General features: G+C 48.0%; 2 protein-coding genes across 2 annotated transcripts in view; both read left to right on the top strand.

Annotated features, from left to right (window-relative positions):
• The window catches only part of RBM15 (RNA binding motif protein 15), a 1,133,685-nt gene that overhangs the window by 146,386 nt on the left and 970,925 nt on the right, over positions 1-16,374 (top strand). The window lies entirely within an intron of this gene.
• Positions 7,500-13,373, top strand: PROK1 (prokineticin 1). Its single transcript, XM_049880116.1, has 3 exons — positions 7,500-7,571; positions 10,410-10,535; positions 13,254-13,373. The coding sequence occupies exons 1-3, from the start codon at positions 7,500-7,502 to the stop codon at positions 13,371-13,373; spliced, it is 318 nt and encodes a 105-aa protein (XP_049736073.1).

Below are 16,374 nucleotides of genomic sequence, written 5' to 3'. Positions count from 1 at the left end.
GCAGCCTGATTTTATGATCCTGTGGTCTACAAATCTTTGGTTCTTTTCTCTAAGTCTCCTCAGTCTATCTCAGGGCTCCTTAGCTATTTTTGTGCCATGGACCTTTTTGAAGCCTATGACTCCTTCTGAGAACAATATTTTTAGACATATAAAATAAAACACATGAGATTACAAAGGAAATCAATTATACTGAAATATATTTGTAAAAATATGAACTAAACACAAATCTGTGATATGGTAATATACATGCTTCTTCCTTAATACATTGTGATGAGATTTAGCAGTTTTCTAATAACTGCCATAATTTCAATGTAGTGATGATCTTAAATGATATTTTGAGCTAACTGCAAAAAAAATATCTGTGATTTCTCTTGGTGACAAAGCCAAGGTACTGTTAATACATCTATGATTTGGGGCCTATAGTTTTAATAGAAGAAAATGTTAAAAACTTAGTTAGAAGTTAGTGAAAATAAAGATGGAAATGTTTTCTTTATCTAAGCTCATGGATCCTCTGAATTCTGTTCATGAACTCCTTGGGGGACTGTGACCCCAGGTTAAGAAACCCTTGTTTTGATGCTTAGGTTTTCTTTGTAAATGGTGCCTTCTCTTTTGTTACATCTTCTAGTTGTAGAATCAAAAAGTCTTGCAAACATCTGAAACCCAGTTAGACGGTTGAGATCTATTGCTTATTTCTATTCTGTAGCTTATTTCTTTCTTCACATTTTTCTTGAATGGGTCAGAGTCAACTGTTGTTTAATTATTTGCAAGGACCCAATGGTACAGTGGTCACAGGCTCATTCATGTGCTCCAGCATCAACACAAGGTAGTCTACACTCAGGTAGAAGCAGTGGGGTCCCATGGACATGGGCTTCCCTGCTGGTTCTTGGAACAATTGCCTTTTGGCAGAGCTGGAAGGAGATTTAGACAACCCCCACTACTCGCTTCCCTGAATCAAACCCTATTCTGTGGATGAAGGTGAATGATCTCGGGGGACCATACCAGTTATGGCTGACCTGGGTCTGGACCTTGGTCCCAGGGTTTGTCCATGAGAATGATCCTTGCTCAACACACATGCACACACACACACACACACAGATAACACACACACACACAACTCTGTACAAATGGTCCAGGAAAATGGCAAAACTGACATCCACTGACGCAGGGAAATACGTGCCAGACCCGTGTTATGAGCTGTGATTTGCACGCAGCCTCTCATACAAACCCTCACCAGCACATTGCCTCCTCCTCACCTGCCACGCCCACCCTGAACCTCTGTAGGGGTCTGGGAGAGCCTTACTCAGCACCTCTTCTCCTTTTGCTCTCTTCGAAAAAATCAGAACTTTTTGTGTTTCATTTAAGATATTCATTTGTATTTTCCTAAATTTTACAGTGTCATTTTTGATGTTTAAGTAATCAGTCTCTCTAGAGCTGATTTTTGCATATGGTAGGGATAGAATTTCATCCCTTCCCCTATGTAAAACCACTTTGTGCAGCCCCATTTATTGAACAGTTCCTCCTTTCCCCACTTGTGATATGTATATTTTAGCACCCCACACCTTTATTCCAAGGACCCAGGTAGCACAATGGTTAAGCACTTGGCTGCTAACCAAAAGCTGGCGGTTCAAACCCACCAGCTGCTCCATGTGAGAAAGACATGGCAGTCTGCTTTCATAAAGATTACAACCTTGGAAACCCTATGGGGCAGTTCTATTCTGCCCCATTGGGTTTCTATGAGTCATAATCAACTCAACAGCACACAACAACAACCCCTTTATTCCCACTTTGCACCACTCATGGGTGTCTCCATTCACTTCACCTCTGACCTCTCTCCCTTGCCTTGTCTAGTTGCTACTTATTTAGTTCAGGGTGTTCTCCTTCTGCTCTCTCCTTTCCTATACTACATCTATCAGCCAAAAAGCAAACCTAATTGTGGCTAAAAAGCATTAAGAATAGTGTTGAAATCCACTTGTATACAGGAACAGGATGGCTCTAAGTTCTAGAGAGCAGTTAGACCCAATGACTGGGAGCTCCTGGGAGGGTGAATGCATGTCTCACTTGCCTTTGAATTCTTGCTTCTGACATGGGGAAGTCACTCAATGAATGTTTAATTGAATTATTGGACAAAGAACCAGTGTTGCCTACCCCCAAAGCTCCCCAAAGTCCCTATTGGGATTTCCACCAAGTCGCAGCCTATCCCTCACACTTCTATGATTAATCTGGCTTTTCCTCAAACACCAGCATTCAAGAGAAATAAAACACTTACAATCAGTGTTATTGGTTTTCTGTTTTGTAACAGTATTTCCTGCCTACCATTCGTCACTGCAATTGTATGGGATAATTAGTTTTGTGTGTGGCTGGGAAGGGGGTGGCTGGAGGGGTGGGTAGAGGAGGGGAGGATGGGAGGATGTTAGCCTGAGAGTCGCAATGATTTCTAACATTGTCTCTTGTCTCTTGGTGTAAAAAGAGTCCAGGTTGGAAGGTGACCTGTGGGAGATGCGGACAATCTGTGTGGGGCAACCAGAGCCCACAGGGCCACCTCTGTGAACTCCTCCCTGTGCCCAAGCACCTGGCGAAATGCTGCTCTCTTTCTAGGTTGCTTTTCTTCTTCAGGAGCCCCTAGGTGGTGCAAATGGTTAATGTGCTCGTGGCTAATTGAAAAGTTGGTGGTTCGAGTCCACCCAGAGGCACTTTGGAATAAAGACCTGGTGATCTAATTCCAAAAAATCTATGGAGCACAATTCTACTCTGACATACATGCCATAAGTTAGAGTCAACTCAGCCTAACTGCTGTTTTCTTCTTCAGTGTAAGTTCCTAACAAGCTGGGTGGTTTCTTTGTTCTTCTGTCACACCTGGCTCCGTGTCACAGGGAACGGGTGAATCTTACAAGCTCATTATTTTGATTCTCACCTCTCAGGAGAGTTTTATACAAAGGCAGACAGGCCCATCTTTTTATGATAAAAATTCCCAGAAGTTATCAAACACTGCCATGTACGAGGCATGTGCTAAGTGAACACTTTAGCTGCTTCCTTCCACTTAATTCTCCACTTGAAGTCAGAGGGATGCTTTAAAAATGTAAATCAGATCCTGGCCCTCCTGTTTGAGGTTGCGTTCTCTAGAGAAGCAAAACCAGTAAAGCATGTAAATATCTATATAGAGAGATTTATGTTAAGGAGGTGGCTCATGCAGTCACTGAGGCTGGAACGTCCCAAATCCGTGAGTCAGGCTGGAAGGCTTCTTCTGATTCAAGTAGCTGCAAGGGCTGGTGAACCCAGGATCACCTGGTCAGACAATAGGGCTCTTGCTCACCACCTTCGAAGACCAACGAATTCCCAGATTGGCAGGCAAGACCACAGGTAAGCTGCTAGCTCAAGTTCCAAGAACTAGAGGGCAGGTGAACAGGAGCGGCTGCAGGATCCAGAGTGAGCAAAAGCCCTCGAGCCTTACCAAAGAGTCCACTTATGTTTGATGCAGGCTACGCCCCCAAAAAACTCCCTTTCAACTGATTGGCTGGCTGCTCACAGCAAATCCCATCATGGAGGTGACCACATTATATCAAATCTCATCATAGAAGTGATCACCTCATCGCATGACTGCCAAACTACATCATAACTGCCAAAACACAGAGAATCCTGGCCCAGCCAAGCTGACACACAATCTTAACTGTCATAGCTCCCCCGCTTCAAGCCCTCCAAGAGCTTTCATCTCACTTGGTGTCAAGTCCTAAGTGGGTCCTACAAGGCCTGCATGGCATGGCCCCGGTGCCTGCTCTAACTGCATCCCCTTTCTTCCCTTCCCTAGCTCACTGAGCTCCTTGCTGCTCTTAGAACCAGCCAAGAAGGCCCTGCCACAGGACTTTGTACTGGCTCTTCCCGCAGGGCTCAGCAGGCTCACTTCTTCATCAGGTTTCTGCTCAAATGCCATCCCCTCAGAGATACCCTCAGTCATTTAAAATACCACCTGTTGTCATGTTCTGTTGCCTTTCCTGCCTTCTTTTTTTTTAATAGCACTTAAGAGGTTAAGAGTTCGGCTGCTAACCAAAAGGTCAGCTGTTAGGATCTACCTGGTGCTCCTTGGAAACCCTGTGGGGCAGTCCGACTCTATTGCTGTGAGTCAGAATCAATTTGATGGCAATGGGTAATGGGTTTTAGCATACCTGACCATTTCATTATAAATCTAGTTATTTGTCTAATGCCATTCTCTTCCACTAGAATCTAAGTTACATGAGGGGAGAGACGTTATTGTTCGCTGCCATTGTCCCAGTGGGGCCCTGGTGGTGTAGTTGTTAAGAGCTCGGCAGCTAACCGAAATGTCTGCAGTTCAAATCCACCAGCTGTCCCTTGGAAACCCTATGGGGCAGTTCTACTCTGTCCTACAGGGTTGTTATGAGTTGGCATTGACTCAACAGCAACAGATTTGGTTTTTTGGTTATTGCCCCAGCACCAAAAACAATGCCTTCAATATAATAGGTTGTCAATAATTCAGTGGATAAATAAACGAATGAGCACTCATAGAATCCCATGATGTACTATTATTACCCCCATTTTATAGATGAGGAAACTGAGGCATAGAGAGGTTATACAGTATTCTCAAGGGTGTGAAGCTAACTAGCAATCTGGGATGAGAAGTCAAAACACCTGGCCCCGGAGGCCTAGCCCTTAGCTATTGTGCTAGTTTATCTTTCTCTCTGCACTCATAAATGCCCGTGAACGTTTTTATGTTGGAACCCTAGTCTCGTGAGTCACTCAACAGTGGTGGGGGGAGGGTGTCGTGGACAAATATGTTTGGGAAATACTACCAATAGACTTTTCCTTTTGGTGATTCAAACACTTATACGTAGTCCCTGACTTACGATGGGGTTCTGTTCCAATGACTCCGTCATAACGACTTATGGTTCTGACATTGGTTGATACTTCATTTTCTAGGTTTTTATTATTATTACCTTTTATTATCAGTATCTTTACAAATTTGACCTTTATTTGTCTTTGGGGGTTGGTGTAAGAGAACACCAGTAAATTACATGCTGCAGCATTGTATGTAGTACATATTACTAATACTTGAAAAAGTCATTGAGTTCATTCCAACCCATAACAACCCTATAGGACAGAGTAGAACTGTCCCATAGGGTTTCCAAGGAGTGGCTGGTGAATTTGAACTGCTGATCTTTTGGTTAGCAACCAAGCTTTCAACCAGTGCTCCATCAGGGCTCCATTACTAATGATAACATGTTAAAAAAAAACAAACAAAAAAACTCCAACAAACAGTTCATCATAACTTGAATATGTCGTAGGCCAGGGACTACTTACACTAGCTTAAGAAAGGCTCTGAAAAGTCCTTCAGTAAAGAAGCTGGTTTAACTTGTGTAACTCAGTGTTTACTAATTTTTTTTTAGAGCATAAATTAGTTTTATTGAGGAATATAGCAACTACTGTTGGGCAGCACAAAGTGAAAATACCAAGTGCTCCCAGTGTTTACTAATTTTTGACCGTAGAAATCTTTTATTTATTTACTTGTGTATGTAACACCTGTTAACACATTGAAAAACATGCCTTAGGAAATCTTGGCTTTTATTGTGGAGAGAAGTTCGATGGTCTGACTAAGGTCCTGGGACCTGTCTCTGGGTTGTCTGTGTGAGAGTTAAGCCAACTATGGAGTTTAGAGGGCATGCATTGTCCACATAAGATTGCCCTCATTATGACACCAATTGCAAGTAGGGGGGGTTCCCCAAACCCTCTCAGGTTTGATAATTCACCAGAAGGACTCACAGAACTCACTGAAAGCTGTTATACTAACGGATATGGTTTATTGGAGGGAAAGGATACAGATTAAAATCAGCCAAGGGAAGAGACACATGGGGTAGAACCTGGGAGGGGTCCAAACTTGAAGCTTATAGTTATCCTGTCCTGTGAGGTCATGGATGGCATAACCGCCTCCTGGTCACGAAGTGTGACATCATGCACAGAGTATTACCAACCAGGGAAGCTCGCCTAAGCCTTGGTGTGCAGAGGTTTTATTGGAGCTCCATCACATCCTGCCAGCATGACTGACCTTTCACCTCTCAGGATATTGGGCTATTACCTTTAGTCTCCAGTCTTTTCTGCAGACAGAACTGGTATCATGTGATCTGAAATTCTCGTCATAAATCACAATGCTAGACTGGAGGCCAAAGTCCCGAGGAAAACAAAGACACTTCTATCAGGCATGACTTTCCAAGGGTCCAGAGATACCTCCTAGTAGCTGAGAGCGAAAATGCCCCATGCCTCTTTGGGTAAAGCTAATTCTTCACTAAGGAGCCCTGGTGACACAATATTTGAATGCTTGGCTACTAAATGAAAGGTTGGTAGTTTGAACTCACCCAGCGGCTGTGTGGGAAAAAAGACCTGATGATCTGCTCCTGTAAAGATTATAGCCTAGAAAACCCTATGGGGCAGTTCTACTCTGTCACATGGGGTCGTTATGAGTCAGAATTGACTCGAGGGCACCTAATCAAAACACACACACAACAACAACAATAACAACAACACTACAACAACACAGTCACCCATCAAGAGGGCTGGGACCAGGAGCTTCCTCACGCAGCTGGAGGCACTGTACCCAAATTCAGCTTCCCACATGACTGGCCTCTGAGCCCATGGCTTGTCCCCTCACAGATGAGGCCCGTCTCATGCTCACTCCATAAAGAAGGAAAGCAGCAGTTGGCCCCTGGCACCTTTAGCTGTACCCCAGCCGAAGCTTGCTTCTCTGCCAGATGCTGAGAGAATACAGATCCAGTGCCTGCTGGTCTTCTGTCCTTTGGTTCCTGTACCAAGTGATACTGGTTGGTGTTTGTCCTGAGCCCATTACAGAACAATTCCTTATCTGTATCCAGGAACATAAACCCCATCGAGCCTGCCTTGCTTTCTTACTGTTTCTTGTCTCCCACTGGAATTTTAGCTTCCTGGCCACAGGGGCTGTCTTACCCTCTGTGTCCCCTCAACCCCTACCCCAAGTGGAGCCTACAGTGAGTGCTCAGATAATCCCTGTTAGTTGGGGGAGCCTGAACCAATCATCCCGCATGTTGCTTGGTTTGATGCAGGAAAGAATAAAGGACCATGCTGTAAATACCTTAATTCATTATCAAATCCCCTCCCCTCTCAAGCAGGACAGAAGATGCCCCAGAGGCAGAGAAGAGTTTGGAGTGAAACGTACAGAACTCGGCTGAATCACTGCGTTCTTGGGAGACTTAGAGCAAGTGTCGAAGCCCATGATGTGTTCATTTTTATTGGTTTTGATGGTGATTTGATACCATTAGAGATTCAGGTCTCATCTTGGTCTCTGAGCTCATGTGCGTAACGGCCGTGATGGCAAAGGGAATAGCAGCCCTGGATGGACCATATAAATCTGGGAGGAGGGAGGGGCAGGAGCACCTGGCCTCCCAGCTTGGCCGGCACGAAGCTGAGGGAGCTGGAGGCAGCGAGAGGCATCTGAGCAGACAGTGTTTGCCTGCATCCAAGTGACCATGAGGACAGCTGTGCACATCTCAGTCATGCTCCTCCTTATAACTTTTTCTGACTGTGCCGTGATTACTGGGGTAAGTCGGCTCACATTCTCTAAGCCCTGGGTTTGGGGAAGATGTCAGGGATTGCAGGGGACGTGAACACGGGAAGAAGTGGGCAGCTCCGTTCGCGGGACACGCCACAAACCCACAGAGGGACCAGGGAAGTTAGCCATCAGACAGCACCTTAGAGAGAGCGCTTTCACAGGATCTTCAGGTTAGCTGGACCTCACTCTACTAAATAGCGTCTGCTTTGGGGAACTATGTGTAAATCATATTCCGTTTTAAATGGATTAGGAGAACATTGAAAAATCTGAATTTCAGTCCATTGGTAAAATGAGGATTTCTATTGTGTAATAAGGAATTCCTTTACAAAGTGAATTACCACCTCCTTAACGAGCTCTGGTGGTGCCATGGTTAAGTGCTCATCTGCTAACTGAAAGGTCGGCAGTTTGAACCCATCAGCCGCTCTGTGGGAGAACGATGTGCCAGTCTGCTTCCATCAAGATTACAGCCTTGGAAAGCCTATGGGGCAGTTCTACTCTGTTCTATAGGGTCGCTATGAGTCGGAATCAACTCGATGGCAGTGGGTTTAGTTTTGGTTTTAAGCTTATTAGTATCTATTGTGTAAATATAACCTCTGCTTTCTCTGCTCCGAAGAAAGGAAGCTTTGGAATTCTTTCTTTCCTTTATTGTTTATGTGTTTTCACTCCACGCTTAGTTCTGGTAGGAATATGAGAGACATCAAAATTTGACTGAGTGTACCCAAAAACTAGCATCCAGATAATAAGCAGAAATTCAGTCTCAAATCAGACATTCTGCACACATGAGCAAAATGCATCACAGTGCTCAAAAGCCCTTGGATTTCGGTTTTCTGCCAGATGTTTCGCCTTACCTGAAACCACCCTCAGTTGGAACACACATTGTGTTACCAGGAGGGATCTGTTTTTATTAAAACAGAAAGTAACACCTTACCTGAGAGCTTCCCAGATAAAATATGCTAGAAAAAAAAGAGGGAAATAAACTTCTGTTGAAACCGCCTCCAATCTTGTACATGTTGTTGTTGTTGTTAGGTGCCATCAAGTCGGTTCTGATTCATAACGACCCTATGTACAGAACAAAACAGAACTTTTCACACAGAGAATGGAAATGTAGAGAAATGCCAAGCCATTCCTGGAATAGGATTAGTTTTAGTGTTCTCAGAAAGGAACACTTCTTCCTTCTTCTTCTTTAAAGAAAAAAAGACTGAGTTCAAAAGAACAAATATTAAAGGCAAGTCAATGCTTTTGAGACCCAAGGCATGAATAGATTGTTAGGATAGATTAGACCTCATGAATGTAAACCAGGGAGGGCTGTCCTCCCGTTCTGTAGCTTGATGATCTGGGAGGGTGAGGACAGAGGAGTAATGCCGTGTTTCCCTCACAGTGGTAGACACCAGGCATGGTGCCCAGGCTAACCTCACCATGTCAGCCCAATGATTGCCCAGGGTGGCAGAGGGACAGGCAGGTAGGACAGAGGTGGGAAAACATGTTCATTGTACATCCTTCAAGTTGACCTTTTGAAAGGTGCAACGAGAGAGAAAGCTAGGGGATGAGGGAGTGGCTGAATGATGTGATAAGTGGTTGGAACAGGGTGAGGGGAAGCCAGGCATCCCACCTTTCTCCAGCCCCTGTGCCTCTCTGCCTGGCCAGGCTGATGCCCCAGGTCTGTCTCTTAGGCAGAGCCCAGATTCCATCATCTCCACGCTCTCTTCTCCCTGGACTACAAGGGGTTCTTAGTGGAAGACTGTGGTCCTTCCTCCCAGGGTGGGACAGTAACCTCCAACCCCTACTAGAGAAGAAGAGCCAAGTGGGATTTGCTTTCCCCTAACCTTGAGCTTTCAGGGGGCTGGTTTGTGTGGGAGACATGCCTTCACCTGAGCTGGAGACTGGCATGGTCAGGTGGCTGCCACCAGCACCTTGTCTGGGGGATAAGCTACCCCGACCTCCCTGACTTTCTCTCCTGAGGCTGAGTGAGTAGGGAGCTTCAGCTCCTGCCGCATCCTGTACAGGCAGCCAGCGGGTATTCCTCCGACTTCTACTGGGGAAGAGCTCACCAAAACTCAGCTCCAAATTCCAGCTGAGAGGAGCTGCAAACCTTCTCTGGAAGTGGAATGTCTGGATGCATCTCCCTTGCGTCCCATTTGAGTCTGGACCAGTTCAGAGTTCTGTTTGCCCCAGTCCAGGCTTTTGTATCTAGAGGGCTTGTGGGGTCTTCTTTACAAATGGCACTTCTAGAAACTAGGAAGGGCCACCCAGCCCTTGTTCTATGAGTTCAACCCAGAGGGGTCCATCCCCACCTGGGGATCAGGGAGGCCAGCAGAGAAGCATGGGGGAAGACACTGGTCACTGGAGAGAAGGGGTGCCAACATGAGGAGGGGGCAGCAGCCAGGGGTGCTGGTCAGGGCAAGAATGTCCAGATTCAAGGCATCTCAGCACTGACCACCCAGGGACTCAGGTCTCATTTCCCTCTCTAAGGATTCTAATTAATTCAATGTAATCAGCAGCCATTGAGCATCTACTGTGTGCCAGGCCCTGGCCAAGTTCTGGGGTTACAGGCCCCAAAAAGCTGTGACTCCTAACTTCTAGTCTTGTGAGAAAAGGAGGACAGCCTCCCCAGAGAGTGGCCTCAAAGGAGCTTGGAGGGCTCATTGGATCCAAATGGCATGTCCTGCTGAGCCTGAGCGTCCTCTGGCGGGGAGCGGGGCAGCAACGCACTGAGCAGTGCACAGTCCACCTCCTCCTTCCCTACCCCTGACAGGGGTTTTTGGATGTCCCTTCCCTCTGGTTTCTCTTGGTGGCACTAATGGGCTGCCCCTCTGTTTCCCTCCTGCAGGCCTGTGAGCGGGATGTCCAGTGCGGGGCGGGGACCTGCTGTGCCATCAGCCTGTGGCTGCGAGGGCTTCGGATGTGCACCCCGCTGGGGCGCCAAGGAGAGCAGTGCCACCCCGGCAGCTACAAGGTACTACACAGTGCCTCGTGGGTGCACATGAGCCAAGCAGACAGTGCAGGGCCTTGGCCCATGGGAGGCTCATCTCTTGCTCCAGCTGGGCCCTGGGAGGCTGTGGCTCCCAAGGAGAGTGCCAGGGAGGGCCCCTGACTCTCCAAGGGAAGGAGGCAGCCACGGAGGTGCTGTTGCTGGACCTGCCACCTCTAAGCGCCCACCTTACCTGGTGCCCTGCAGATAAACATTACCACTTATATTTGTACGGAGTCCCTGGGTGGTGCAAATGGTTAACGTGCTCACCTGCTAACCAAAAGGCTGGCGGTTTGAGTCCACCCAGAGTTGCTTTAGAAGAAAGGCCTGGTGATTAAAAAAAAAAAAAAAAGAAAAAAAACTTCTGAAAAATCAGCCATCGAAAACTCTGTGGAGCCCAGGTCTACTCTGACACACATGGGGTCATCATGAGTTGGAATTGACTCTGTGGCAACTGGTTTGGTTTGGTTTTATATTTGTACAGAACCTGACTTTTTCCATGTACAAGCTTCTAATGCAGGCTGGAGAACCCCAGATCTAATCTGATCCTCACAGCAACGCTGGGCAATTGGTATCAGGTCCCCATCTTCCAGGTGAGGAAACTGAGGCACAGCCAGGCCATGTGACTTGCTCAAGGCACACAGCCAATGAGACAAAGCTCGGGTGTTTTTGTGGTTCTAACTCTAGTAATACCTCATTTGATGCTGGGGCACTGCCTGTTGGCTTTTTGGGGAGCAACCTGGGGGGTGGGAGTACCAATCACATAGACTATTAGGCCTGGGGGCTGTGCCAGCTCAGCCCCTCATTTGCTGTGTGATCTTGGGCAATTAGCATAACTGCTCTGGGCCTCAGCATCCTTCCGTTGTACAATAAAGGAAGTACACTGATTATCTCAATGTCTCTTTTGGACCTGACAAATTCAGATTTTGAAACACCCTTTGCTCTGTAGGAGTTTCTGGTCAGGAACAGGAAACGAGACCTACAAAATGGCCTCCCAATTTGGGCCTGGACAGGGTGAGGCTAACGGGGTACCGAGGGCACCCACTCTTTTGCATCCTAGGGGCCTTGCTTGCCTCACCCTGCCCCGACCCTGCACGCATCCCCTGACAACCGTCTCACTGCCCTGAGGATGAAGTGTGGCTCACAGGACCCTGGCTTATGAAAGGTCAGGCGTGAGCCTGGGCAGGGGCTGGGGAGGGGCCCAGGCCTGCCAGCCACCTTCCCTGGGCTCTGTGGTTCAGGAATCCTTGAACCTGAATCCTGTGGTTCAGGAGCTCTGGTTTAGTATGAGCTCAGAGCATCCTCCAGCCATTGCCCTCCCAATCACAGCCTTCTGGGGGATGAGGAGGTGTGGGGGAGGCTAGGGTGGGCTGCACAGCCATCCTCATCACCTTGAGGTGTGTGAGATGGTTTGGCCGAAGATCTATATTCCCAGGCAGGACAACAGTTGTAATAGAAGTTAATGCTGAATGCCTACTCTGTGCTAAAAAGTGCTTTTTGTGAACTACATAATTTGAACCTCTTTACAGCCATATGTGGTAGGTGTTATTATTGACCCATCTTACAGATAATGAAGTTGAGGCACAGAGAGGCTAAAAAATCACCAACTGCCCCACAGCTGGAAATTGGCACACCTGGGCTTTGAAACCACCAAGCCGGTGGCTTCATAAAGGACCTGGGTGATGCAAACAGTATGCACATGACTACTAACCTAAAGGTTGGTGGTTCGAACCCACCCAGAGGCTCCGAGGAATAAAAACCTGGAGATCTGCTTCTATAGAGATCATAGCCAAGGAAACTGAATGGAGCAATTCTACGCTGTAACCCACGGGGTTGACATGAGTCAGAATCGACTCCACAGCAAAGAGTTTGTTTGTTTTTATTTTAGTTTTTGGTGGCTTCAAAGAACAGACATTTATTTCCTCACAGTCTGGAGGCTAGAAGTCTGAATTCCACGCATTGGCAGGACTATGCTCTCTGTTTGCTCTAGGGGAAGATCCTTTCCTGCTTCTTCCAGCTAGTTTCTAGTGGCTCCCGGTGTTTCGCCCTTGCTGTTTCTTGGCTTGTAGATGTATCTTCACATGGACTTCTTTGCTCCGTGTCACTTCTCCCCTTTTATAAGGACACCATTCATATTGGATTAGGTCCCACCCTACTCCAATATGACCTCATGTTAACCTAACTGATAACAACTACAAGGACCCTGTTTCCAAATAAGCTCACATTGACAGGTACCAGGGGCTGAATTTGAAGGTATCTTTTGTGGGACACAATTCAATCCATAATAATGTGCAATAAGTGATATTCAATCAATGAGCGTGTGTGTGTGTGTGAACGTGTATATGCACATGTGTGCTGGGCCAGCAAGGGGGCCCAGGTGAGCAGTGTGGGGATTGTGGATTTTAGGGCTGGTGGCTGAGAGTATTGTGGCTGAGCTCACAGTCTCGAGAGTCAGATTGCCTGAGTTCAAATCCTGGCTCTTCTACAAATTGGCTGTGAGATCTTGGCATGTTGCTTAGCCACTCTGTGCCTCAGTTTCTTCATCTATAATCACTATTATTGCTGTGCTGGGTGAGGAGGAGCAGGGAAGTAAGAGGGGGTGAGGGGGAGAGCGCTTGCCAGGGGCTGGGCTGACAGAGGCTCCTGCCAGGAGGTGGGCCTCTCTTCAGTGACGGTGTTGTCCCTGTTCTCTTCTGTCTCCAGATCCCCTTCTTCCGAAAACGCCAGTACCACACCTGTCCCTGCTTGCCCAACCTGCTCTGCTCCAGGTTCCTGGATGGCAGGTACCGCTGCTCCGTGGACTTGAAGAACATCAACTTTTAGGAGGCGTCTGGTCTCAGACACCCACCGGGCCTCTTCCCGCGCAGCCTGGGTGGTCTCTTCTGGACTTTCACCTCCACCACGAGGCCCAGCTTCTCCCCAGCTCCCCACATTGCCTACCCTCATCCCTCCTGCCAGCGTGCACACATACACACCCTGCAGTCCACCACCAGCCTGAGGGTGTCCCAACTTGTGGCCTGAGAAGAGGTTCATACAACCTCCCTGAGAAGTTATAAATGCCCTCCCCATCCTACCCCAGCCCTTTGTCTCCTCTGAGGTGACTGATCTCCTCCCCAGGCCCTGTCCCTCTCTCTTTGTATATGCCCTTCTCCCTGAATCAGACGACCCCAAGCACAGACCCTGGGTGCAGCCATTGCTCAGAGTCACTGGTCCTGACCCAAGCCTCAGGCCCTTTTCGGGAGGTCTGTGAGGGTCAGTCTAGGGTGTTGCTCTTCCGTTGATTAGCCCACTCCTCAGGTGATCAGCCCTGCCTTCTGGGCAGTGGACAGTCTCATGGCGTGTGTGGGGAGTTAGCCTGTGGCCTGCAGCTGCTCACTAGGCCCAAGTTGTAATGTCTGTAAGGTCCCCCCGCCCCCGGCACACTGGACCTGGTTGCCAGTGAAACCCCAGTTCCTGCTGCCCTCCCCACCCCAACTGAAATGCAAACAGTGGCAATTCAATCTAATCTGCTATTGACATTTTAGAAGGTGATTAGGGATTTACCTTGAAGAGCTCCTTTCTAAGGAAGCTAGCTGGGTGAGCCACTGACCTTGAGGAGGGGGCCCTCTGTGGGGGGAGGAAGAAGAAAAGAGAGCGGGCAAGGCTGAAAGGGGCGTGGAAGAAGACATAGGAGGACTACTTTACCAGTTGCCAGTGTTGTTGACTCCAACTGAAGGCAACCCCCCGTGTGTCAGAGCAGAACCGCACTCCATAGGGTTTCAATGGCTGACTCTTTGGAAGTAGATGGCCAGGCCTTTCTTCCCAGGTGCCTCTAGGAGGACTCAAACCTCAACCTTTCAGTTAGCAGCCAAGCGTGTTAATCGTTTTCACCACCCAGGGACTCCTAGCATTGGAGACCACCACCAGGCTCCACATAGGCCTCCAGGCCCAAGCTAAGGCATCTCTAGGGAGAGCAAGGGCTTCCTGAACTTCAGTTTGTCTGGAAGTTGTGTCACAGTCCTCCGTTCTCATCAAAAGCACCCACCCCACCCAGCACCGGGCACGGACCTACTGCAGAGTCCCCGAGGCGGGCCTCAGCCAGCGCGGCTCTGTGGGAGGACATGTGCGCTGGCCTGTGGCCTCAGAATCAAAGCAGGAAGTGGGACAGCATGGCCGTGGTGCTTCTGGGGTCCATGTCCATGTGGGAGCTCGGGGAGGGGGCAAGGTCCACCCGGGCTACGTCCACGTGGGGGAGGGGACACGGCTGGTGTTCCTTCTACCAGCCAGGTCAATCTTTCAGGGAAAGAGGGATTTCAGGGTCTCTAAATGAAGGGAGAGGCAGCTCAGGGGGCTGGCAGGGAGGGCCATGCTCAGGTGGCTTGGAGGCAGGAAGACGGTTTGCTGAGCTTGTGGCAGAAACTGGCAGACTCCATTGATGAGACTGCTTAGCAGAGTCCAGTTGCAACTCCTGTTTCTGAAATTTGGTCCCCTTTGCTTTGTATCAAATACTTGACCCATCAAGGTACCATGTGACCAGCTGAGGGAGCCCAGCTGGGTGATGGAGCTGGCCAGGCTCTGACCCTGCTGTCTGAGCCCAGGGGCTGGGAGCCTCCCTGAAGCGCCAGGCTACTGGCTCTGCTTCCTCTTCACCTCAATTTCTAGACTAGAAAAATAAAAAGCATATGAAGAAAGTACATTATATCGCACTCTATTTTTTACTTGGAAGCCTCAAGAGGACAGTGGTTTGTGAGGCCTGGAGAATCCTGCTCTCCCTAAGGGCTTATTCCGAATTTGTCCTTGATTTTCCCAGAGTCCTGGTCAGGGGACGCTCGGGACAGTCCTTACTTCTGGATCCACTCAGGCCAGGGCTTGGCTCCCACGCAGAGATATTTCTTCGTTTGGTTCATCTCCTTTTACAGACTTATCACCAGTTCTGTTCACTGGTTCCCTTCTCGCAGCCCGTAAGTCTTTTTCCCTCCTAGTTTCGCACTCAGGTACCTCGGTATAAAGTTCCAGGAGTCCAGCTTGGCCATCCTTGACCTTTGGGTCTCAGGGCACTGTGGACATGCTGATTGCTACCAGATCATGGTCTCTTTGGGGGCCTTTCCAAACATGCCCCTCCCTGAAAGCTGAGCCAACCTGGACGAGGCACTGTCAAGTACCTCAGAGCAGTTAAGTGGAGCCTTGGGCTGCCGGGAACAAGAATGCCCCTCGGCGCTCAGTCATGGACACTCGGCCCCTGGTGCCCCTCCCAACTCCCACCTGGGAGTAGCCAGTCTGCAAACCTGTCAATTGACTGAACGAACAATTTAATCTAATTGGACTGATTTTTTTCATTTTTTATTAGAATTTTGAAGATTGTATAATTTTTCTCTGCCCAGGTTCCCTGCTGCTCTTGTGGAAGACTGAAGGGTTGCGGTGTGGGGGTGCTGAGGAGGCTAAGAAGAATAATTTTGAGTATACTTTATATTCAAGAATATGGTCTTCATAAATATATTTATGAAAAAGATATTTATAAGAATGCATATTCATAGGAAGAATTTATTCTAGAAGAATTAAATTAGAATTAGATTAAATTGACACATCTTCAAGATACAGGCTGCTTCAGTGACAGCCTTTACCTCCCTTTAGTTTGTGGGAGGAAACCCTGGTGGCTTAGTGGTTAAGTGCTACAGCTGCTAACCAAGAGGTCAGCAGTTCGAATCCACCAGCCTCTTCATCCACCAGCCTCTTCATCCACCAGCCTCTTCTTAGAAACCCTGTGCAGCAGTTCTATTCTGTTCTATAGGGTCACTATGAGTCAGAATTTACTCGAAGGCATCGGGTTTGGTTTTGGTTCGTCTGG

Source organism: Elephas maximus, chromosome 3 (genome assembly GCF_024166365.1).
Source record: "Elephas maximus indicus isolate mEleMax1 chromosome 3, mEleMax1 primary haplotype, whole genome shotgun sequence".
Classification (NCBI taxonomy): Eukaryota; Metazoa; Chordata; class Mammalia; order Proboscidea; family Elephantidae; genus Elephas; species Elephas maximus.
This window is presented reverse-complemented; position numbering and strand designations above follow the sequence as displayed.